The sequence below is a fragment of the Mus caroli genome, unplaced genomic scaffold, assembly GCF_978045245.1.
Source record: "Mus caroli unplaced genomic scaffold, Mus_caroli_1 scaffold_11, whole genome shotgun sequence".
NCBI classification, from domain to species: domain Eukaryota; kingdom Metazoa; phylum Chordata; class Mammalia; order Rodentia; family Muridae; genus Mus; species Mus caroli.
In genome coordinates, this window is record NW_028227266.1 from 95,633,434 (window position 1) to 95,658,456 (window position 25,023).

At 49.2% G+C, this 25,023-nt stretch overlaps 1 protein-coding gene across 3 annotated transcripts in view; it reads right to left on the bottom strand.

Annotated features, from left to right (window-relative positions):
* The window catches only part of Pxylp1 (2-phosphoxylose phosphatase 1), a 66,213-nt gene continuing 41,190 nt past the window's right edge, over positions 1–25,023 (bottom strand). For all 3 annotated transcript variants that reach the window (XM_021171888.3, XM_021171891.3, XM_085827930.1), the window contains exons 3-6: positions 16,497–16,655; positions 15,611–15,737; positions 5,548–5,687; positions 1–2,264 (exon numbers count right to left, since the gene is read on the bottom strand). In XM_021171888.3, coding sequence (XP_021027547.1) covers positions 1,327–2,264; positions 5,548–5,687; positions 15,611–15,737; positions 16,497–16,655 — 1,364 coding nt within the window. In that variant the 3' untranslated portion in view covers positions 1–1,326. The remainder of the gene's footprint in view (positions 2,265–5,547; positions 5,688–15,610; positions 15,738–16,496; positions 16,656–25,023) is intronic.

Below are 25,023 nucleotides of genomic sequence, written 5' to 3' on the forward strand. Positions count from 1 at the left end.
TAAGAATTCCAAAATTTTTATTTCTAAAAACAAAACGTGTTCGAATGCAACACCAGACACAAAGGAAGAGAAAGGCTGGAATGCTGAAACTGGAAAATCCCACCTGCATGGGCCACGTCTGCGGAACGAACGAGCACCATTAACCCAGGAACCACGGCGTTAGCTGCAATCACGCCTAATGTAGAAAACACTTTAGAAAGATTATTTAACTATGGAGTAACAAAGTTGTTTTTTTTTTCTTTCTAGAAATCTCTTTAAAAATCAATTGGAAATTGGCATTTGAAATTGATGAAAATGGTTTAAAAATGGACCCAGTTCTACAGCTTGTCAAAGGGAACAAGTCATTATTTATTTTTGGAGGGAAAACGAGTGTCTGAATTGAGCTTTGGCCTCCTTCCAACCACCAAGCAGGTGCAGTAAACCGAGTATTTCTATAGGAATCCAAACACATCTAAAACTGGCCTCAGAAAATATTTCCCTAGACTATAAAAATACTAAATGGAATACAAAAATTCCAGCATATGCAGCCAATAGACTACGGCAGACAAGTATCTAAGACACACTTAAAGCTATTTTGTGCCACGATCCTCACGAGCATCAAGTACTGTAGTAATTTCCTGCGTGCTTTCTGACCTGGTGTTCATTTCCCTGGGCGTGTTACCACGCCAGATACAGACCCAACGCTGTGCTTCTAGCAGACATTACTGAAGGACCCGAAGAACAGCTGTCGGGTGGCCTTCAAAGCGCTGGAAGCACAGCGGTACAGGCTGCTTTTAAAGATGAGTCAGCAGACACGGCCAGAGAGCCCGAGCTGGCTGCCACTCACTCTGTTTGCTCACACATGTCCACCACCAGAGCACAGCTGAGAAGATATGACAGAGATTCTCTGTGACCTTTAGGTCTACAGAGTCTAAGATACTGACCTTCTGGTCCCCGCCCCAGAGAAAGGCTGCCAAGCCAAGCACACTGTGAACTCATCACTCTGGAAAAATTTCCACTCGACGAGGTTAAGGTAAATGTCGGAGATTAAGAAGATTTTTGGCAGAGGTTTGCTGGTTCCGTGGCAGGTCAAAAGTTATATAAGGTTGGCTGTTGAGTTCTGAGCCTTATGCCGGCACTCTAAGCTGCACACGGCCATGAAAACGTACCTTCTTTCCTCTGTGAACCGGCTATTTTGTAGCAAGTAACATCCTGTTATGTGCTTCCTGTCTGTCTCAACCAATGAGCATGAAGACCCTACCTAATCTGCATCCATTAGAACTCCATACCTTGACATCTTAGCAACAGACAGAACCAGCAAGAAAACACTGCAGTGCTGAACACCTCTTAGGCCCCTTCCCCATGACAGGCATCGTTATAGTTAGTACTACTGCCGTCCAGGGCCACAAACATATCCCGTTTGACAAAGCGGACCAAGTTCTCAAGAGGACACATAGGCTTGGGAGAGCGCTTGTGGAAGTCATGGCAGAAGGAGGTGTGGAAGGTAACGTCAGCCCCGTTATAAAGAATCCGGACGGAATGTTCACTGGGCTTTTGACGGTCTTGCCAGAGCTCAAAAACCAGCCTGGCGGCAAACCTCGGGAACCTGGCTTCCAAAAGACCCAAGGCACTGAGGATGGGTGACAGGGTGACGTCATGAGCAGAGTAGAGGGTGAACAGCTCATCCCGCCAGCCCGAGGCAGCGCGCTGCATCCGGTTGACCGTCTGATTTAGGATGGGGTGGGCCCCGAGGAGGGAGTACCCAAAGTACAGGAGCTTCTCGTGGCGCTCCCTCTCATCCTCTATCTGGTGCGTCTTGATCACCTTGAAGTGCTCCATGCCAAGGCAGCCGCTTCTGCTGCAGGGGAAGCTGACATTGTGGCAGAAGTGGCAGAGCATGGAATCGATGGGGTTGGCCGCCCGGAGCTGCTTCGTGGGGATGTCCACAATCTTGGCCATCTCCCCGTAGGTCCTCTCTAGGTCGCTGTTCTTCAGACGGAGCAGGTACTGGCGGCGCTGTTCCTTCTCCAGATACTGGTTTCTCAGCGGGCAGTAGCAGCTTCCAGAGCAGAACAGGGCACTTGGCTGGTGCTTGAAATAAACCTTCTTCCAGTCAAACTCTGGGAGGAAGCCGTAGAGCAGGGCTAGCCCGCTCTGCAGGGTGCGGCTCTTCCCCGTGCTCTCCAGGTAAAGCTGGTCTGAGGACCAGTTGTTGGGCAGAAGTTTGTGTTTCCTCAGATAGATGTCCCTCAGCAGCTGGCCATTCAGCAGATGCTGCACGACTCCTGCAACACCGGAGGACACAGAAGACTTTCTTACTGCAAGTTTAACAAAAGAGCCACACACGACCAGTGCCTGTCTCCAGCATGTTCGAATCCAGTCAAAGTTAATGGGATGGGGCCTGTTTCCCAATATGGAAGTACAAGTTGTGAGAACAGGTTTGTGTCAGCTAGTGTGAGGATGGGGTGTGGAGAACAGACTTTGTCACAAGCCTCTCCCCTCTGGACTGGCCATTTCCCTAGAGCCAGCAGAGACCAGGAATCCTGCATCTAGACTGTAATTAGCAAGTACCTAAGGACCTAAGGACCGGTGTACTACCCAGGGACACAGCATCCTCAGGCAGGGATGGTGACCGAAATCTGCCTTACCTGCCATTACCTGCTTTCTGCCTAGTCTCCTTACAGTTGGAAAGTTCCCTCCCTGGCGCTGTTTGCATTATAATGCCTACCTGAAGGACCCTGTTAACCTCTGGGGCAGGCCTTCTAGCTCTGCAGGAGCTATTCAAGCTCAGCCAGCTAGCTCGGCCTCTGCAATCTCAGATATCCAGAGCATCTTAAGAACCATAAAGGAGACGATATGTTTATCACACTTAAGAGAAAAAGAAGGTAAAGCAAGAACGTGTGTTCACAGCGGCTCCGGAATAGAGGGCGTGGGAGGGAGGCGGGTAGAAAGTGGAAGCAAGACTTCTACCTTCCCTTTAACACTGCCTGGGCTTTGCACACCAGTGTGCAACAACAAACAAACTTTTTATAGAAACGAGAAAGCTTTATCTATCTGTAAGCAGGAGAGGGCAACCTGAGAGAGAAAAAAAAGCAAGCTTGCCCTCCAGCCTGCGGCATGTGAGGGTCTGCATCTCAGTAACGGGTGGGAATCCTCTAAGGATGTGAACTACCCTCAGGCGGTATGACCAACTTAGACATTTATGTGCAGCTGTCCCAGGGGTAAATGAGGTGGATACCTTCACCTGCTGAGCTATCCTGTCCACCTCCTGATATATTCTTAGATCATGAGATAAGATAGGGAATCGAGGGCTCACTAGGATACCACAGCATGTGCACAGGAAGAAAGGTTAGCATCAAGAGTCTGTTTCTTTAAAAAAACATCTGCCTGTACGTACGTATGTGCACCAGTTGTGGGCCTGATGCCCAAGGAAGTCAGAAAAGGGTGTCAGATCCCCTGGAACTGGAGTTATAGATAGTTGTGAGCCTACTTGAAGGTGCTGGGAACCAAACTGAACCTGGACCCTCTTCAAGAGCAGCCAGTGCTCTTAACCCCTGAGCCACCTCCCCAGCAACCTAGTCTATTTTTTCAGTGAAATGGTGGTGTTTTTTCCTTTTACTGCCTTTTGTAATTTATACTCATGAGCGCCAATGCTTCTGCAAGAAGGAAGGTAACCTTTTCCTTTTACCTAACTGCGTGCACATGTGTATGGCAGAGTGCACACAGGGGTCAGAAGACTGCTGGCAGGAGCCGGTTAGTTCCTTCCTTCTGCCACGTGGGACCCGGGGAGTGAACCTGAGTTACCAGGCTTGGCAGCAGACCCAGTTTACTCACGACAACCATCTTGCCTGTAGAGTTATTTTTAATTTTAAGAAAGCAGATGTTTAAATAGATACCTTGGGGTCTCTGAGCTCCTTGAGTCCCAGTCCATATGAGATAGATCAGAAGACCAACCTCTCCCTAGGGGCACTGACGTAGGGGTTTAAACACTATCATATGTCGTTAAGTACCATTAAATGCTATTAAGACAGTTAGTTCTGTGTGGAGTTTTTGTTAAGTCTTGATTATTAAGTTAATCCTAAACGGTCTTTGAATGCTCTCTTTGAATGACTAAAATCAGGAGCAGGCTGTCTGACAGGCTCTCCTCTGCCCAGCAGCCTGAGCAAGGAACTGTCAGCCAAGAGCCCCTTTCCTGCTGACTGGCCAGATGGCCTTCATGGCAGCTTGGCTGCTTTGTCCACTTTGCAGTCACCCTGAGGACACTTCCGCAGCTTCAGGAGACCACTACAAACACAGCTGAGGACCAACAGTCAGCTGCAGCCTCAAAAAAACAACACTGTAAGCAAGACAAGCCTCATGAGTCTTAGCCAATCCTGCAGCCATTTTCTCAGGCCAGAGGGCTTCTCCTGGTGGCCCGGAAGGCCTCTGACCGGCACAAGCAGTCCTTTATTTGTGGGGAAACAGCTATAATTAGTGCAAACATGCTTGCCGTACCCTCTGTGTTGGTTTGTACATGCTCGGCCCAGGGAGTGGCACTGTTAAGAGGTGTGTGTGGCCTTGTGGGTGTGTCACTGTGGCAATGGGTATTTAACCCTCAACCCAGCTGCCTAGAAGCCAGTCTTTTCCTGTCTGCCTTCAGATGAAGATGCAGAACTCTCAGCTCTGCCTGTACCATGCCTGCCTGGATGCTGCCAGGCTCCCAACTTGATGATAATGGACTAAACCTCTGAACCTGTAAGCCAGCCCCAATTAAATGTTGTTCTTATAAGAGTTGCCTTGGTCATGGTGTCTGTTCACAGCAGTAAAACCCTAACTGAGACGCCCCCCATCTCCTTCCCTGGCTGTTCAGCTTGCTTTTCTAGCCAGCTCTCCTGCACTGCCCTCTCGTGTTGCAAGGCCTGAGGAAAGGCTCTGAACAGCCTTCCCTTGTCTTCATCACTTCAGACAGAGCAGTGGCAGTGGCCAAGGTGGCAACACAGCCACCCAGGCAGTGGCAACTGCAAAGGGGACAACAGCTGAAGAAACAGAGAGCAGATAAGAGAGGGTGGAGAGCCAAAGAGAGAGTTCAAGAGCCCCAGGACAGAAATTGTGGACCCAGGTTGCTGGAAAGTATAACACAGTCACTACAAGGCCTGGAGTCCTTGCACTGTAAGTGGGAAGTGGGTTGCGAGTTTTAACAACTGCTTTGCACTGTCTGCTTGCTCTGTCTGCTGCTGACACTCAGTGCTGCTAGAAGCCAGGGACTACAGTGCCTGCCAAGTGCTGGGACTGTTAGCAACGAAGCCCAGAGCAGTAAATTCTTAGTTTTTAAGGCTTCGAGATTAAAAATCTGTGTTTAGCATACCAGTCCCTGGATGCTGGGCACTCAAGGTCCAGGACTACCAGCCCTGAAAGAGCTCTCACCAACTCATGATTTCTGTCTGGGTACAGGCAGGCTCCACACTGTGAACTGGTAACACATGCGCCCCGCGTCTGGAGGGCTTTACCTATCTATCATCTCCTAATGTATACAAACAGAGGGGTGTGTGGGAGGGACAGTGACCAGCCAGCTGTCGACATGGCACCTACCTGTCTGCGTGAGCTCTCCTGTCTCACACAGAGGATGGTTAGGATAGAGAGGCAGGGAATTTAAGGGGCTTTCAAAAGAGGCTCCGGATCCTTTCAACATGTGACTAATGAAAGCTTCTAGTTTAGGGTGATACGGCTTCCTAAAGGGACAACAGAAACAGTAGTTAGAACACTCCAAAACAGTCACTCATCAGCACACACAGCCCGTGTGTATCGCGATCTCCTCTGACTGAAAAACAGGTTCTGGGGTTCAGTAATTCTAAAGTTCCAGTTTCAAGGCCAGACAGATGGCTCAGCCGTTCAGAGTACTGGCAGCTCTTCCAGAGGATCTGGGTTTGATTCCCAGCACCCTACAGTAGCTCAGAATCATCTGTGACTCTAGCCTCAGGAGATCCCATGGCCTCTTCTGGTCTCCGTGGTGTTTCTACATACATGCGGGCAGAATACCCATTAGCATAAAAATAAAGGGAAAAACATTTTCTATGGCTACAATTTCATTCTGACTTGACCACAGATACCTATACACACAATGGAGGTCAGCCCGAGTCCCCAACCTCTGATAACTACAATACACTGGGATTTGGCTTTGCCCTCCACCAGCATGTCCCACATCCTGTGGCCTCTGGGTCCTGTGGGAGGCAGGAAGCTGCTCTGGTTTCTTCACTTATCACCTGCCAGACTTATTGATTCTTCAACCTATTGTTTCTTCATCTCTTCTCCATCACCCTCACAGTTACGCCCTGGGTCCTGACTTTAGACAGCCCCCCCCCCCCGGATGGCTGTGGGGGGCAGGGGGGTATGGGGAGTGAGGGTGGGGGTGGGGTGGAGCTTACTGGCCTTCCTCAGCTTAGCCCTGCCCTTCTCACCTTGCTCCACAGCCAGAGGAATACACGCTCACATATTCACAGCGCCACCTTCTGGAGAGGGGCGTGCACAGCTGGTCACTTTGCTTTAGGCCGCCTACACACACACACACACACACACACACACACACACACACACACACACCCTTCCTTCTGACTTGGTGTTCTGGACATGGGGAGCCAGCCATCTTCCTTTCTCCCAGCGTATAACACTCCATCCCTTCCCATCTCCATCCCTTTTTTTAGACATCCTCATGGAAGACCTGTCTCATCTTTACTGTTTCTGACTTCTGGCACAAACTCCCTTTGGAAAACCATTAACTGAATAAGATAACCAATGCCCCAAATCTCTCCAGTCCTGTATAGGTGGCTGTGTGCAGTTTGCAAATAAAATATCTCACTTGATGCTAGGCAGTAAAGAATACCATCTGGGCGGTGGTGTCCCACGCCTTTAATCCCAGCACTCAGGAGGCAGAGGCAGGTGGATTTCTGAGTTAAAGGCCAGCCTGGTCTATAGAGTGAGTTCCAGGACAGCCAGGGCTACACAGAGAAACCTTGTCTCAAAAAACCAAAAAGGAAAAAAAAAAAAAGAAAAGAAAAAAGAATACCTAGAAAAGCTGTGAGCTGTGAGATGACAGAGCAGATGTGGCAAAGACAAGGACACTTTATCCATCACTAATACAGTTTCCCTAGATGAGGACTATGAGCAACACACCTTTCTCTGTGTAACTAAATGACCTGTGGATACATACGCCTTTTCTCTGTGTAACGTGTGTGTGTGTGTGTGTGTGTGTGTGTGTGTGTGTGTGTGTGTGCAGTTTCCAGCTGAACAGAAGTGGACAGAGAGCCACTGGTAGGAAAAATGCACACGATTTGGCATGAAAGCAGCAGATAAATTGTTCTAACGGCAAACCCCTGCTGTCTGAAGGACCAATTAACTTCAGAAATACTTTAAAAACTGACGCCAAAATGGATTTACATCTCTCACAAGCAGAAAGCTTAAAAAAATCCATCTTAAAAAATGTTTAAAATTAGAGTTTGCTAATCTAGACATGCAAGAGAGTCTAATAAAGCCCCCAGGATGGCTGCCGGGAATCTTGTCGGTCGAGAAAAAAAAAAACAAAACAAAACAGAGCACATTGTATTCTGCCTGAGGCTGAGCACATAAATGTTTATAAACCAGGAAATAAAATGTCCAGACCCACAACACGGCTGTCAACATGAATTCACATCAACACTGGCTATCCATCCACACAACTCAAATCTTCTGTTCTGGGGCATTATTTCGGTTGGCGACTTCTGAGGCTCTGAAAACGCTCAGCTGCCAATTTTAGCAATGGAATTTCACTACTGAATGTGTTTTGCCGAGATGTTCCAGGTTCTCAGGGCATCTGACTGTTTAATGATGCTGCGCTATCTAATGATATTCACTACAACTCTCTCCCCTTCTTATGTTTTGCAGCACTAAGATGGAAACCGAGCCCTGGATATGCTGAGCCTGTCTTGCAAGCTCTTCCACCAAATTACCGGCCCAGTCCTCTCATTACAACCTTTTTCAAGGGACACAAATATGAAGATTCATGGAAGAAAAACATTTACAGGAAAGATAACTAGTGGCTGTATCTTTTCCATAGTCGGAGGACTAGGTAGTTGAGTCCTTGGAGCCTAACCTGGATCCCACCACCCAGGTCTCATCCCTCCCTCCATCCCTGGACTCCAGAGCATATCTGGTAGATGCACCAAAAACATGTGGGGATAAAGTCAACTGTGACATGTCCTGTTCTTAGATGTTCAGTGAAAACATCATGTCCATATCTTCCTTCACCCAGAATAATGAATATTGTAAATATCGTGTCACCACAGTGGTTATCATAATACTTTGGTTTTGATGGAAACATTAAAAACAAAGGCTGTGGTAGGTGAGGGTACCATTGTATGCCAAATTCTGTTATTTCTACTTGGCAACATGATTAGCACCCACTGCTGAAATATGCTGAAGTTTGGCATCTTCCTGCTTTGTTCTTTTCTGTGGCAGCTGTGTAGGCAAAGCAGCACCCCAGGCCAGCTGTGGAGACATTGCTGAAGAGTGGTGAAGGCCAACAACCTGGAAGGACCTTCCCCCTGAATAGCTAGATGGGGCTGAGTGGCGTGAATCTAGCCTTCCTTACACAGGAAGAGGTAAACTTCCTTGTTTAGGGCAAGGTACGTTTGAATCTCTGTCACAAAGCCTGAACTTGCCCTGACTAGCTGAGGGTGTATTTCTCCTCAGCATAACTCATACGACTGTGGCCTCCTTGGGAATCTGCTGTCTCACTGACAACTGAGAGAATAAAAAACATCACCTCAAATTGTTCACTTGGGAGTTCTTATACACATTCTTATATGTTCTGTTTCAGTGTACTTATCGTACAATGCCCAAGGAAGAATCCCACGGCCAATCACATTCAAGAGAAAACTGACCGTTCAGCTGTGATCTGGGTTCTGCAGAGCTGGCTCCCTGGAGCTGGGACAGCAGAGCTATTACCAGAAAGTGTAATCTTAAAAGCTCACCTGGCTGAAAACCAGAAGGAACTTATACCACATCTAAAAATCTTAAACCAAGTAAAGAATAGATTGTTTCCAATTTCAACAAAACAAGCTTATAAAAAGACAATCCCAGGGTACTTTTCTGGGCCTTTTTTGTGAAACTTGATATGGCCAACTGTCTGCTTTCTTCATTCTGCCTGAGACCATTTTAGCGTTATCTGCTGTCCACATGCTAAAGACGCTCAAATAAACCAGCATGCCAATGCTAAGCCCTAACTGCACAGCCCTCTGCCTGGCAGACACTCTTCTTAGAGTGTCTGGAGACAGCTCACAGGCCATGCTAGAGCGGACATCAGAGCAGTGTCCTTGGTTCCTGGAGGGACAGCGCCATCAGCAATGTGGCCCTGCCTCTGCTTTTTCACCCCACCTGACCTTCTCCAAGGTCACCCCTCCATCTCTGAGGCCATTCTCAAGGTTCAGCCTCTGCCAGTTTCTCATTTAATAAGAAACATGTGTCCTGGGTACCTGGGTGGTAACAGGAATGGACACAAGTAAGAGAAATCTCTGACTCAAAGAGGGAGCGCACCTTCCAGTCTGGGGAAACACACTGCACAAGAAACACTGTAGTCGTGCTTGCATTGGGGGGGGGGGTAGAGTGGGGGAGGGAGGGAGAGACAGAGGGAAAGAGGGAGCAACAGAGAAAGAGACGGAGAAACAGACAGAAAGACATACACAGAGAGAGAGGCAGAGGAAGACAGAGAGACAGACACAGAGTCAGACACGGAGAATGAATAACAGATGCTATAACAAGAGAAGAGAGGGGAGAGTGGAGTGGGGGAGGAGCACTCTGTCATTTTAAGTGAAGAGTCCTAGCAGATCTTTCAGAGGTGATGATTGAGCCAGGAGACAGGAAGAAGCCATGCTCAAGTGTGGAAAGTAAGCTGGAAGTAGTCCGCCCAAGGGCAAGGACGGTGGCTGATGAGGCTGGAATTAAAGGGCCAAGGGAGGCAGCTCTCAGGGTATGGGCTCTGCCTCTGAATGAGGCCTTGTTTGAGATCACTTCCACAACAGCATGACTATCACACCAGCTTGTTCTCATACACTCTGTGGCTGCCAGAAATCTCTACTGCCTCACCCCTCCTCCATTATGCCAGAACCCAGGCTCCCCAGCACGGTGCAGTCTGAAGGACCCATTTTAGTGCTACACTCACTCCACCGAGCTGAGATTGAAAACCCCCAAGTTGCCAAGTTGCTGAGCACCCCAGGCGACCTGCTAATGAGCAGTTTCTCATTGGCTACCACCTGACTCCTGCACAACCTTTGGTCTCTCAGAGTGGCTTCCCTTCTTATTCCCTCACTACCTGTGATGGTTTGAATGAAAATGGCCCCCACAGCCCATAAGGAGTGGCACAATTGGGAGGTGTGGCCTTGTTGGAGTGGGTGTGGCTTGCTGGAGGAAACATGTCACGAGGAGTGGGCTTTAAGATTTCAGAAGTTCTAGTCAAGGGACTGGAGAGTTGGCTCAGTGGTTAAGAGTACTGACTGCTTTTCCGAAGGTCCTGAGTTCAAATCCCAGCAACCACATGGTGTCTCACAACTATCTGTAATGAGATCTGATGCCCTCTACTGGTGTGTCTGAAAGACAGCGACAGTGTACTCAGATATCTTACTTGTGGTATCTTAGATACCAGTACCCTCTACTGGTATGTCTGAAGACAGCTACAGTGTACTTAGATATAATAATAAATATTATAATAATAAATAAATCTTAAAAATAAAAAAGAAGACCTTGATGTTCAAGCCAGGTCTAGTGGCTTGTTCTCTCCTCCAATTGCCTGGGGATACCAGATGTAGACCTCTTGGCTCCTTCTCTAGCACCATGTCTGCCTGCACCCTGCCATGCTTCCTGCCATGATGACAATGGACTGAACCTCTGAACAGTAAGCCAGTACTGTAAGTACAGTAAGCCTAATTAAATGAGTTGCTGTGGGTCATGGTGTCTCTTCACAGCAATAAAACTAAGACAGTCTCATAAGCTGAGTTGTGGGTTGCTGGCTCAGGCCTCAATGCACTACCAAAGCCTCTTCCACTCCAGGTTTCCTTCTCTTCTTTCTGGGCTAAAGCAGTCACCTGTGCTGACTTCCACTTGTGTGACTGACCCACCACCAGCACGAGACGGGATCTCCAGACAGAAGTGGTTCCCGTAGAGCAGGATAGTCCACCTGCTATGAAGTGGGTCCCTGAGAGCAGGATAGCCCACCTGCTGCGATGCCTGAGGTACCCACTTCCTGTTACCTTTCCAGTCAGACTGGTCCTAGTGTTACTCATGCATGCACAGCTCTGTAAGCTGCAGGGCCACTGCTCTTTCTGGTCTTTCTATCTAGAACATTCTCTCCCTAGGACTCTTCACAGGACTTCTCCTCCACTGCACTTAAGTGACGGCTGGTGTGCTATCATGCAACTTGGCCCAGGAAAGGGGCATAACTCTAAAATTTGTTATGTGTTTGAAAGGACTGTTTTCCTTCTTGGGTGTAGAAAAGCACGCTCATCTTTATGAATGTAAATAGGGCATTTAAAAACACAGCATTCTCTCCCTCGGGGAGATGGCTCAATGGTTTAAGAGCACTGACTGCTCTTCCAGAGGTCCTGAGTTCAATTCCCAGCATCCATCTGTAATGGGATCCGACGCCTTCTTCTGGTGTGTCTGAATTGAGCAACAGTGTATATACATACATACATACATTTTAAAAACCATGGCACTCATGTGGTCAATACCTTCAATACCGACTAACTGTAATAGTATGAGTGTGAGAGAGAACCTTTCCTAACACAGCGCATAGCAGTCAGGGAGAACCATCTTCCACTACGCAGACAACGGGCCCAGCACTGTGCACAGGCACTCTAAGGGAGAGACATATATGGACACACCTAGCTCTCACCCTTGAATCAGACATTCCCAATGACAGACCAAAGTAATGGGTACCTTCCAGGCCTTACTGCCTAGCAGGAAACCACAAAATTACTAATTTACGAGCCAAAAACAGCATCTGGGAAGGCAGCGGGCACTGCCAGGGTGGGGGCCCAGAGCAGGTCTACACACTGCATGCCTGCTCACTCCGTCCCTAAGTACATGTTTGCAGTGATAAGACAAGCCTTACTGTGTTTAAGAATGGACTTAATTAAACAATGTTGAGTAGTGACTCCGTTCATCTGGTGTGTGTGTGTGTGTGTGTGTGTGTGTGTGTGCTGGAGCCAGAGATAGCCTGAGCCCCTGCATCTGCCCTGTTCTTTCCTATGCAAACAATACCCACAATAAGGTTTAACTTCTAAAGCATGAGGAGAGATTATAACGACTGATGATAACATACAGCAGGTTCCACAACACACTGCAGCCATGTGAATGGAGTTTTCCATTCAATGTGGCTAGACTGCTGTACTAGGCTGTGCCAGAGGCAACTGAAATGGAGGAAAGGAAACTCAGTTGCAGGAAGAGGGCTGTTGCAGTTAAACATGTGCACTGTGTCTTTTCCACAGAGGACTCGGCAGCTCCTGTGAACTCAAAATGCACAGGAAGAGGAGCTCCCAAGGATGGAACTGGCTCCAGAGATGACCCACCTCAGGGAAAGCCTAGGGCAGTGTCTTTGTTAGGGTTTCCATTTCTGTGAGGAGTCGCCATGACCAAGGCAACTCTTATAAAGGACAACATTTAACTGGGGCTGGCTTACAGGGTCTAAGGTTCAGTAGATTATCATATGAGAAATATGGCACCCTCCAGGTGGGCATGGGGCTGCAGGAGCTGAGAGTTCTACATCTTGTTCTGAAGGCAAACAGGAGGAGACTGGCTTCCAGGCAGCTAGGAGGGCTTCAAAGCTCACCTTCTCAGTGACACACTTCCTCCAACAAGGCCACACCTACTCCAACATGGCCCTACCTCCTAATAGTGCCACTCCCTGAGCCAAGCATATTCAAACCACCACAGGCATGGTGGCCTCTAGGCTGCTGTGGGCGATGCCACATCACTGTGGGTGAAGCTTCTGTGTGAACAAAGCCACATACTAACTTGTTCACGCCTTTATTTAAACATATAAGGTTGATTGACATAAGGAAGGCAGGACATCCCTTGTTCCAGGATGGAGTATGGTGCTGGATCTGTCCAGCATCACAGGTTGGAAAGGCTTCAGGGATACAATAGCCAACTATACAAAAGGTTCAACTGTATCGGCAGGGGCATGGTGACAGGAACATACAACAGGCAATGTGTCCTGTGGTCCCTGCAGAGGTTACAAATTCATTCTGCAGCTATCAAATCCAAAAGCTGTCAGTCACTGGATCAGCCCGGGTCAGCTTGGTGATTTGGGAGCAGTCAGGCCTGGGGATGGCAGAGCTGAGTCCCCTTGGCAAGATAAGCTGGAGGGCGCTCAGGTGGCCCAGGCAAATAGGCCCCTTCTCTGGGAACAGCCATAGTGACCCCATAGTGGCTGCATGGGGGTCTGAGCTGCACCAGTTGGATTCCTGTAGTGGAAATGCAACTCCATGTATCCATGCAAGAGGAAGGAGACTACAGCTAAGGAAATGAAGCATGTGACAGTCCACAAAACCCCACAGCCACGCTGGCCCGATGTAGCACAGAAGCCCAGTGGCCCACGTTTCCTCAGGCTGTTCAAAGGACAACTAGCAGGCAAGGGCAGAGCAGTACCAGCTGTAAACACAACACCCGGCTGTCCCCGGTAGAGGACAATGGCTCCTCTGAGCTGCCTTTCCCTGCTCTCCATCCACCATCCACGGGGTTAAAGTGCAGTATAACGAGTTGCCTCCATCCTTGCCCTGGCTCTACGCCAGCTGGGATGGCTTTTATACTAGACTTCCCTCACCTGTTCTAACATCCTTCCTATATGTTGTCCCCATACCTCTACAGTGAGAGGTGGGTATTGTCAGTTCCCTAGACAGCCACAGAGTCACCTCAGTGTTTTATATATGGAACGGATCGGGATGGGGGGGGGGTTCGGCTGCTGTGCAGAAGAGGGAACTTCTAAAGAGGTTGTGAAGATACTGTGGAAGTGGGGTGGGCAGTAAGGGAGACACAGCTAACACAAAGCCATGAAGGAGGGGGTGCTGCGAGAAGTGGGGTGCTGGAGAGCAGAGACTCACAGGGGAAAGTCTGAATGCCAGGCTGGAGAGTGAGGGTTCCAGGGTGCTCACGGACCCCTAACAGTAGACACTAGGGTACATATCTTGTTTACTCAATGCAGCAAGGAAAACACGGCCCCCAGGCTGGCAGCAATGTTATGCTGGAGACTTCCAGCATAACAGAGAACATGCAAAACCTCACAGTTTTTCTGCCTAAAATGCTTCACTGACTACTCCCCAAACCCCAGGGTGTCTGGGACATCAAGAGTTATCTGAGACCCCCCAGCTTCACATCCTCAGAGAGCAGGCCTGGCTGTGGGCAAGCAATCCACGTTGTCACTATGGGGCTGGTCCTGCTTCTGAGGCAGGCTGGCACCCCAGGAACACTCCATCAAAACGTCTCCCCTGCTGGGCACTTCCCTATGCCTCACAGGTCTCATTCAGACCTGCAGTTCAACGCCGGACTGGATGGATGCTACGTGGCCCCAGACACGCTGGCTACGGCCAAGGCATCATTTATTGCTAACTGCTTCTAATTTCCATGCACGCAATTTCCATCCTCCGTTCAATTATTTTTCATCCTAAGGGCTTTCAACTAAGACAGTGCTGCCTGTAATGTGTGAAAAATTAAATGGCTGAACATTATCTTACACTCACAGGCCTCGGCAGCTGCGAGCATGCCCTCTCGGGCATCATCCACCCTCCCCCCCCCCCCACGTGAGCTTTCATTTCCATTTCAGAGGTGGGAGGGCTGAGCTCAGCTAGACCAAGGGGATGGATCGATGTGCCTGGTGCCTCCATGGAACCTCTACGAGGGTGGAGGTGGGGTCGGGTGGGGGTGGGGCGGGGATAACCCAGTGCTCACGCTTTCTCTTTTTTCTTGCTTGGAACATCAGAATGAGAGGCTGTGTCTCAGACTGAACAGGGCCCAGGCCTCAGTGCGTTTTCTGAGTTGCCTAAAACTGATACCCTCTCTGCTCTGGGACTGTCTTTCGCTCTCTTCTCCCAATCCAGATATTCTCTCCTGGAGGGAGAAGGGACGCCAAGTATGTACGCAACTTAAGACTCGGAAGCTCGGAAAGTTACAAGGCTCATAAGGCTCCGTCCGAGATTTTAACAGCAGGAAATAACCACTAAGAGAGTGGGGGAGAGAAAGTGTGACTAGGCCGAGCCACCCGCAAGCTGTGAGGGAGGCTCCAGGGATGAGGCCTTCTGCATGATCACTCATGCTGTGGTGGGCTTTCAGTGAGGCAGTGGCCTCTGAGTCACCCGTGCTCCTCTAAGTAATCCCAATAAAATCTCGGGCTTACAAAGCTGGGTTTGGGCGGAGTCATTTTTCTGATCTGTCATCAGTGCCCTCTCTGGGTTGAGTAGATGTTTGTGTCTCCCAAGGGAGTCACACAACAGCGTGCAATGCAAGACGGTGAACACTTTGAACAGTTGGTGCCCACCAAAGCGTAGCTCGCACCTCCCTCCCATAGTGCTCTGCTGCACGGAACACAGCAGAAGGCTTTTATGAAGACTCATAAAAAAAAAGTGCAGTTTACCTGCTAGCCACTAGAGTGCAGTCGATTTCTGGCCGCTTTGTTTTGGGAATGGCATACAGTGGGTACCTGTCCCCATGGCGAATGAACACATGAACGGAGACCAGCTTATAATGATGCGGGGCATGACCTGTGAGAGAGACACATCTTCCAGTCACCACACAACAAGCAAGTGTTTTAGCAAGGGCGGCTATGCCCAGGCTGGGGGGCTGAGGAGGTAGAACCCAGGGCAACCCAGAAATGGCAGAGCTGCTACTCAGGGCCTTGACCTGTAGGGAAGGTCGCTGTGCTGGGTGGGTGACGCTGAAGAACCCCCACAAGCTGAGACAGAGGTTCATGGGAGGGGCTGACATGCCCCAGAGCCCCTAAAGCCATCAGCTGAAGGCCAGTGAGATGTGAACGTGGTGACTAATGTCTCATGTGCACAGACTGGGGGAGGCTCACAAAAATCCTAGCAACAGACTTCTGCTTTAAGTCCTTCAGGAAACACAGCAGGACACAAATGCACACGTTGAGGAAAGTCAAACTTGATGGGGGATAATATCTTCACATTCCTTTATAGCAAGACTTGTAGGCCCTGTGCACATGCTAAGCATACGGTGGATTTGCTCTGAGAACCCGAGTTGCCAAAGGGATGGGTCAGCCTCAAGCTCTTGTCTGCCTTACCCACATCTCACCAGACACCAGACACCTCCACGCCTCAGAGCAGTGTGCTAAGACCAGGAGCCCATCCTAGGCACAGTGCAGCGGTGGCTGCAGGATCTGAGTCCAGGCCAGCCAGTTTCTTATCACTGTTTTATGCTGCTTAGAGAACTTTGTCCCCAGGGTGTCTACCTGGGTCCTGAGGCCCAGGCTACCCAGACTGCGACAGGTCATACACTGGGTCTACCTTCCATGCTGTGCTCCGCTACGCTTGGAATGTTGCAGTACAGAAGAGCTTCATAAACCGGGTCTACCGTGGGGGGCTCTGTCACTGGGTCAGGCATGATCCTCTTCCGACTTTTGCTGCTTCCTCCATTCTTTGTGGCGGACACTGGGATCAAGTGGACTGCAAAGAAAGAAGAGTGACTAAAGGAGATGCTAGATCAGCTGTCGTGGCCGAGGATGGCTGGATGTCACAGGGGTGCTCTCTCCTTCAGTTAGGGTGGACCCTAGCGGAACTAGAAGTTAGCCTGGGTCTAACTGAGTGACAGACCCCCCTCAGCGTGGGCCAGGAGAACCTACTCCTCACTCTCGTGTTACTGGAACTAACTGTGCATGAGGACACAGCCTCTCTTCTCAATAAGCTTTTAGCTCCCATAACTATATCAAGGGGCGGGGGAATCACTGTCCACTGGCGCCTGTTAAGTGCTAAATGGAGTGTGTGTCACGCCTCAATTAATACCATCCGACCACATTCCGTGGTCCCTAGAGCCCTATATGGGGAATCTGCTCACTAGTCCTCATGAGACCGCTTCACAGAGGAGAGCCTGAGACTAAGGTCCACACATGCAGTGAATGGACCCCTGACTGGCTCCTACTCATCTCCCTGGGCTGGCTCTCCCCAGTCGCCAGGGGTGTTGAGTGTCATGCAATGTGTAATGGCTTGTCTACTTGGCATCCATCTTTCTATCAGTGAGCCCTGGGCCCCGTGAGAGACCGGCTAAGCTATCAGTGACAGTATTCATCTTGGCAGGGTGGACACGAGACCAGAATCCGTGAAGGCAGCGAGAGGGCAACTGTTACACTTTTTCCTTGTGACTGAGAGGGCCTCTCCCTGTTCAGGTTGGGGCTGTGCAGCCATCTGTCTGTCTGTCCACAGACAGCCTATCTCAGTAGTCCCCAGTCCTTCCACGACTGGGAAGTGGTTTTGCAGCTTCACAGAGTTTCTAGAGACCCCCACCAGTAGCAGTCACATTTGTAGCATCGACTAAGGTAGGTTATGCTTGCAAACAAGTGAGCCCACAAACCTGGCTAACTACTAAAGGTTTACCAACCACATAACAAAAATAGATTCACAAATATTATGTAGATACACATACCCAAATAATAGCTGAAACAGAAACTAATCACTAGTCTACATCAGATTAAGTTCCCTAATTTCTTCTACATAAGTATCTGATAGATTCCCTTGTCAAACAGATGTTATTTAAAAAAAAAAAAGATGAAAGACAATGAATACACTAAGAGAAAAACATCTGCAACATACATAACAGACAAGTGACTGATGCCCCAAGTACGGAAGAACACGACAACTGAAGACTCAGTACAGGATACAAACAGGCAAAGTGTAAATGCCAACACGACAAAACACGAACGAATGCGCAAGCTAGTCACTACACAAAGGCAAAAGAAAACTACCAACGAGATCTATGCCTCCCAGATTGAAAAAGCACACTTGAACAGTAACACCACAGGCGCATAATGAAGTTGCACTATTAGGAAGTGTGGCCTTGTTGAAGTAGGTGTGTCACTGGGGGGGTTTGGGCTTTGAGGTTTCAGATGCTCAAGCCAGGCCCAGTGTCACTCTCTCTTCCTGGGGCCTTTCAGATGTAGAACTCTCAGCTACCTCTCCAGCACCGTGTCTGCATGCAGCCATGTCCACCATGATGATAATGGACTAAACCTCTGAAATTGTAAGCCAGCCCCAATTAAATGTTTTCCTTTATAAGAGTTTCCATAGTCATGGTGTCTCTTCACAGCAATAGAAACCCTAAGACATGGGTGGGTTGTTTATTTTGGCTCACAGTTTGAAGGACCAGCCCATCATGGAAGACATGGCAGCAGGAGGGAGCTGGTCACATTCCATCCAGTAACAGAAAGCAGAGATTGTCATATGTGCTTACCTAGATTTCTCCTCTCATTTGATGCAGACCTCAGCCCACAGAGTGCTACTACTCACATATAGGGTGGGGTTTCCCACTTCAATTCTAACCTCGATAATCACTCACATATATTCCCAAAGAATTGTTTCCATGGCGATTCTAAATTCCATCAAACTGACAACAAAGATTAACCCTTACAACTCTACTCATTGTCAACTTGATATCCAAACACATCACCTGGAAGCCCAAACCTCTCTCTCCTTATTCTCAAAGACTCATTGCCATCTCACAATGCAAAATACATTCAGTCCAACTTCAAAGTCCCCATAATCTTTAATAGTTCCAACACTGTTTGAAAATCCAAAGTCCAAAATATCACCTGGGACTCAGAGCAATCGTTTAACTGAACTCAAACAAAACAAGAAATAAGTTACATATTACAATGTACAGTGGCACAGAATACAATTCCAAAAGGGAAGAATTGTGATACAGCAAGGAATGAGCAAGCCAAAACAAGACTGAACTTGAACAAGACAACTGTAAATGCTGCAGCTCTGTATCCAGCATCTGGAGTTCTGGATGGAATTGTCTGGGCTCCAAAGCTCTTCAGAGGCCTCACCCCTCTGGCCCCACACACTGCAGCATCCCTCAAATGACATCCTATGGCTCTTATACCTCCTGGGAACTCCACTGCAAGTTCAGCCTTACCTTCATGTTTCCTACAATGGCTTTCCCAGGCTTCCCTGAAGGACTGGTCCTCAGGATGCCTTCTCTGTTGTTCCTGCACATTAAGGGGTTGTTCTTTCCTGGTGATGGCCCCTAACAACTATAGCTGATTCTTACTTCCCTCCCTCCTGACCAAACATCAGGTTTTCCAGCTCTTCTCCCTTCCACTCATCGCTTCTCACTATAGACCTGGATAGAAGCAATGAGCAGTAGCCATGGCATACCTTGAGTGCTACCCCATCTTGAGGCTTCCTCTGTGAAAAAAGTCAGCCCCTTGCTTTCAAATTCAACTCTACCGTAGTTCTCAGGACACAGGCAGAATGCAGCCAGACTCTCTGCCAGAATATAACATGACTATGACCCTAACCCAGTTCCTCGTGGAGTCTTTGTTTCCCTCTGAGGCCTCCCTGAGCCAGGCCACCACTCTCAGCATCTCTCAGCACCCTGTATTCCAAGTTCTCACCAGAATAGTCACAGACTTTTCTATACAGTTCCAAAGGCCACAAGGTCAGATTTATCCCAGCGATGGCCTCATTTCTCAGTGCCGATTTTCTGTATTGGTTACATGTCTCATGGTTAGGACACAATATCTGACAGAAGCAATTATGGAAGGCACAAGCTATTTTGGCTTACAGTCAAAGGAGAGACATTCCATCATGGCAGAGGAGGCATGGTGGCAAGAGCAGAAGACCAGCAGGCCACACTGCATCCCCACTCAGGAAGCAGAGAGGAATCCATTCTTGTATCTATCACCCTCTCTCCTTTTCCAGGACCCCAGACCGTGGAATTAGGTACTAGCTACACTTAGGTGGGTCTTTGTACCTCAATTAACCGAGTCTAGATAGTAGCCCCTCACAGACTCACCCTGAGATTTGATCTCATGGTGATTTTAAATCCTATCAAGTTGACAAGATTCACCATCACACGGAGTAGTCAGATATTTGTTCCCTAGGTGAGAACCCAGCAACGCATCAGATGTCCCACAATGCCACAGTGCGTTCCATCTGGGGAGCAGAAGGAACGCATGCCAACAAGTACTTTGTTTTCCTACAAATATCTGTGTGAATTTAACATAAATATATTTATAGTAGTCACATGTTATGTGCATTCTATATGGGAAAGAACAAACATTTATTACCAGGTCTTAATAGACATAGACGTATTTGTAGGCTTTACTAAATAAAACAACAATAAAAAACTTTTGGAGTTGACCGTTCCCCATTTCTGAACTTGCCTGCAGCTGGAGCCTCTCTCTTCCCCACAGCTGGGAAATGTTAAAGGCCAACGCACAGCTTGGGTGCCTGGAGCTAATTTACTGTCGGGGGCGGGGGGTGGGGGGTGGGGGAGGGGGAGCGAAGCAGATGTCCCATGGTGGCACTGTGATGGCTCGCCCTCCTGGCTGCGTAGCTTCTGCAGGTCTTTACTGTGCTTTTTATACAGAGTCTATCAAATTCAGGTTCCCTGGCCGGCTTATAGTTCACTTCCTCTAGGCCAAGGCAGGGTGCAGTTAAGCAGATATTTGAGGGGTAAGAGAATAGAGTGTGTGGAGTCCTGGGTTATCCGAAAGCACGCGTTGTGAGGCCTTGGGGGGTGGGGGTGGGAGTGGGGGGTCAGTGGGACCTGGTGGATGGTTCCAAGGAAGACCACAAATGAAAAATATTGCAATCAGAAGGAGAGCTTACATCTGGAAAGATCTTTGCTGCTTCCTCTGTCACTGGGGCTCCTTAGTCTTGTTCATTATTGCTGAGGTGAACATCCAGACAGGGTTTCCACCCTCAGGGGCTCTCTGGGGAGTCCTTTAAATCCCAGGCACTCCCAGAGGCTCTCAGGTGGGTGTATTTGAAGTCTCAGCTCTTCTTCATCCCGGTGGCATCCCCTGGCGGCATCTGTGCCACTCAGAGAGCACCCTCTAGTATGCTTCCCTCAATGGTCCTGCTCACTTGTAATTCAGCCCACCGAGTTCCTGTTGCACGAATCTGCCAGGAGCTGCCTCCTCCAGGAAGGCCACTCTGAGTTTACACGTGGTTTCTACCTCCCTCTCCCAAAAGTCTGTCTAGCTTCAGCTGTGAGGCTCATACTAGAGTGCATGTAAGCAGGGGTGCCCCGTGTGTAATTACATCACCCTAAACGCTTAGAAGGTCATGATCATGCCTCTTTCGTGTTTATGTACACTAATGGCTGGCAGAGGACAGCTCTTCCAAAAATGCTTGCTGATGAAGGTCTGCTCTGAGTCATACTCTGGTCTGCAGCCTGTGCATCACTGAGTCCTCTGGAGAATCTGGGTTACTCAAGCAGCCTGGAGAGGGGATGGCTGGAGACAGGCTTTCCCGGTTCTGAGAGGCTGGTGTGTAGCTCCCTGCTGTGGTCAGCAGCCTGACTCAGGCCTTGTCTTAGAACTCTGAGAGAACTGGTCCAACTGACCCAGAAGGGATGAATGACACCCAGGGAGCCCTATGAGGGGCTGGCAGAGGCGGGGCCTGGAGGGGCAGGTCCTTGCAGCTGGAGGATGTTTTAATCCTGGCATTGTGCCACTTGCCACATGAGCTCTTAGGGACTGGCTCTTCTGGAGTAGGCAGTGAGTACAGGGACAGGCTCAGAGGCTGGGAAATATCTGGAGCCTGCGTTTGAGACACACTTATCCCATCAGCCCTTGCCCATGTCTCCTGCAATTCGGCTGCAGCACCGCTCCCTCCCAGGCCAATTAGAAACACTGCTGTTCCAAATCAGATGATGGCTGCTTAGATGAAAAGAAGAAACGGACTGTGGGGGCGGGGGAGGGGGGGCATGTGTACAGAGACAGAGGGCAGATAGAAGGTTCATGAGTTCTGCTGTGTAGGTGGAAAAAATGCTCAATTCTCGGTGTGTGCCCTGGGGCCACAATGCCACTGTGGGTGACATGTGTGGCACAGTAAGTTCTCCCTGGTAACTGGCTATCCACGGGCACTTTCTCTGTCATGTGATCATCAAGCAGAAAGAAGATCTCCATCAGCCTCCATCCCATTTCATCCTGTCCACACCCCTGTAATGCCTGAATGAAGATGCTAACAGAGTCTCAAAGAAATGACAGAGAGCATCTAAGGCCTGAGCATCCCCTTCAAGGCCTCCCTTTACAGCTTGGTGGTGGTTTGAATAAGAACGGCCCCCCTAGGCTCATATATTTGAAGGCTTGGTCATTAGGGAGTGGCACTACTTGACAGGGATTAGGAGGTGTGGCCTTGTTGGGGGAAGTGTGTCAGTGGGAATGGGCTTTGGGGTTTCAGAAGTTCAAGTCAGACCCGGTGCCTCTCTCTCTCTTCCTGCTGCCTGCTGATCCAGATGTAGAACTCTCAGCTACCTCTCCAGCACCGTGTCTGCCCATGTACCACCGTGCTTCCCACCATAGACCTCTGAAATTGTTAAGCCGGCCCCCGATTAAATGTTTTCCCTTATAAGAGTTGCCTTGGTCATGGTGTCTCCTCACACACTGACCAAGTCAGTCCCCTACTCTCAGAAGCAAAGAGCAAACTCCTCGAAAGCAGGAGGATGACAAAAATGTTCCCTTCCCCAATTCCCTCTCTCCACCTGGCCTCCAGGCCTCACGGGCAGGCAGTGCTGACTAGGCTCAACCGGCCCTAATCCAGCCATCAGCCAGAAAGTGTACCATAAGCCGTAGTGGAGAGGGAGCCAAGGGGCTTCCTGAGAGCTACAAGCCCTGGCCCTACCTCCTCAGGCTGAAGCCTATGCATCTGTCCAGCAACCACTAATAAATGAGAGCGGAAACCACTTAAACCTTGAGGGGAAGGGGGAGGTCCTTAGTCATGACACCTCCTGCACCCTCTGGTCACTGGTTTCAGGGCACCACAGAGACTCTGCTACAGAGGAAATGTGCCGTGAACGGTCACTACCATCTTCAGGCAAATGCTAGCTAACTAACGAGAGCCTGGCCCAGCTGCCAGAGCTATGAACTTCTTTGAAGCAAAACCCACATCTGATGATTCGGTTCTGACTTTGGTTGATTCTCTTCCAAGTCCCACAGGATGGAAGAAGTGGCCCAGAATCAGTTAGTCAAACTTCCCAGCACAGTCTGGTGGCTGGCCCTCGGGCCTCAGGCCACATCAGTTATTCCTACCGCCACAGTAATGAATGGGTCAGCGGGGATGTTTCAGCCAAGTGTCTGAGGCCAGCTCAATATTTGGGAACCTCTGACTTGCACAGACACCGCCAGTGTCCTTCCTCCGGAGTGTCAAGCCAGTGGCTATATAGTGTCAGCTCACTTCCTCATCTCAAGGTCCTGACCGAGAGCAGAAGACAAATCTACTGATCCCTTGTTATGGTTTGTATCTGAAGTGTCCCCACATGCTCATGTTATTGTTCCCTGGCTGGTGGAAGACTGTTGAACCTTTAAATGGTAGGATCTTGCTGGAGAAAACAGAGCTCCAGGGACAGTCCTTTGAGATTACAGTCTACCTTGGTTCCTATCTAGTTCTCTGCTTCCTAATCTGCTACCATGTGAACATGATCCCACGCCATCTCAGCCACAACCTCCCAGTGCCGTGCTTTTCCCTTTATGGGGAACCCAGATCTCTCTGAAACCTGCCCTGTCAGCTGTTTCTGTGTGGCATGATGAGCACAGTGATGCAGAGGGAACTCACAGCCTGGCCCTCCTCTACCTGTTGGAGCCTTAGCCTCCTGTGCGAGCATCTCACGGGTACCTCGGGCTGACTTTGATGGAGCATGGGAAAGGCAGGCACTATTGCATCCATGACAACACTCCCTTTCCTCCTGTAGGGAAACCCCATACCTGGGGACAGCAACGTGCTGGCTAGTGTTTTGTCAACTTGACACACGTGAGTGTCATCTGAGAAGAGGGAGCCTCAACTGAGGGAATGCCTCCATCAGACTGGCCTGCAGGTAAGCCTGTGGGACATTTCATGATTAATGACACAAGGGGGCCCAGCCCATTGTGGATGGTGCCACCCCTGGGCTGATGGGTCTGAGGTATACAAGAAAACAGGCTGAGCAAGTCATGGGGAGAAAGCCAGAATTCCTCCATAGCGTCTGCCCGAGTTCCTGCTCCAGGTTCCTGCCCTGACTTCCCTTCATGCTGGACTACAGTTGTAAGCTAAGATAAATCCTTTCCTGCCCAAGCTACTTTTGGTCATGGCGATTTATCACAGCAAGAGAAACCCTAACTAAGACAAGCAGCTTTACGCTATACCAACACTATGGTCCAGTTTGGTCTCCTTGCTGTTCCTCCATGCCCTGTTCTTGCCTGCCAACTAACCCAAGGAAGGGACCTGACTATGCAGGCTAACAAGGTCCCTTTCCAGAAAAGACAGGCTGCCCCCAAAGGAAGACAGTTTCGAGGTGGAGGTGGGGTGGCTTTCAAAGCTCTCCCTCCCAACATCCCCTCAGCATGTCTGATCTGTCTGCTTCTCTTCCTCTGTGCAGACACCTGGAAGACTGAAGTTCCATGCTGGAAACTACAGGTATCCATCCCAGGGACTGTACACATGATCAGGATAAAGTGTCACTTCAACTTTGTCTCTGGGCTCAGCTGCCACACAAGTTACTCTAGTACGGTGGCTCTCAACCTTTCTCTACAGTTTAATACAGTAACCTTCCATACAGTTCCTCATGTTGTGGTGACCCCAACCTACAGAATTATTTTCATTGTTACTTCATAACTGTAATTTTTCTAGTATTATTAAAGTAAATTTGTTATTAACATAATGTAAATATCTGATGTGAGGATATCTGATATTAACCTTCTGAGGACAGGTCCCTTGACACACATCCCCCAAGAGATCATGACCCACAGGTTAAGAACCACACTCTAGAGCCGGGCGTGGTGGCGCACGCCTTTAATCCCAGCACTCGGGAGGCAGAGGCAGGCGGATTTCTGAG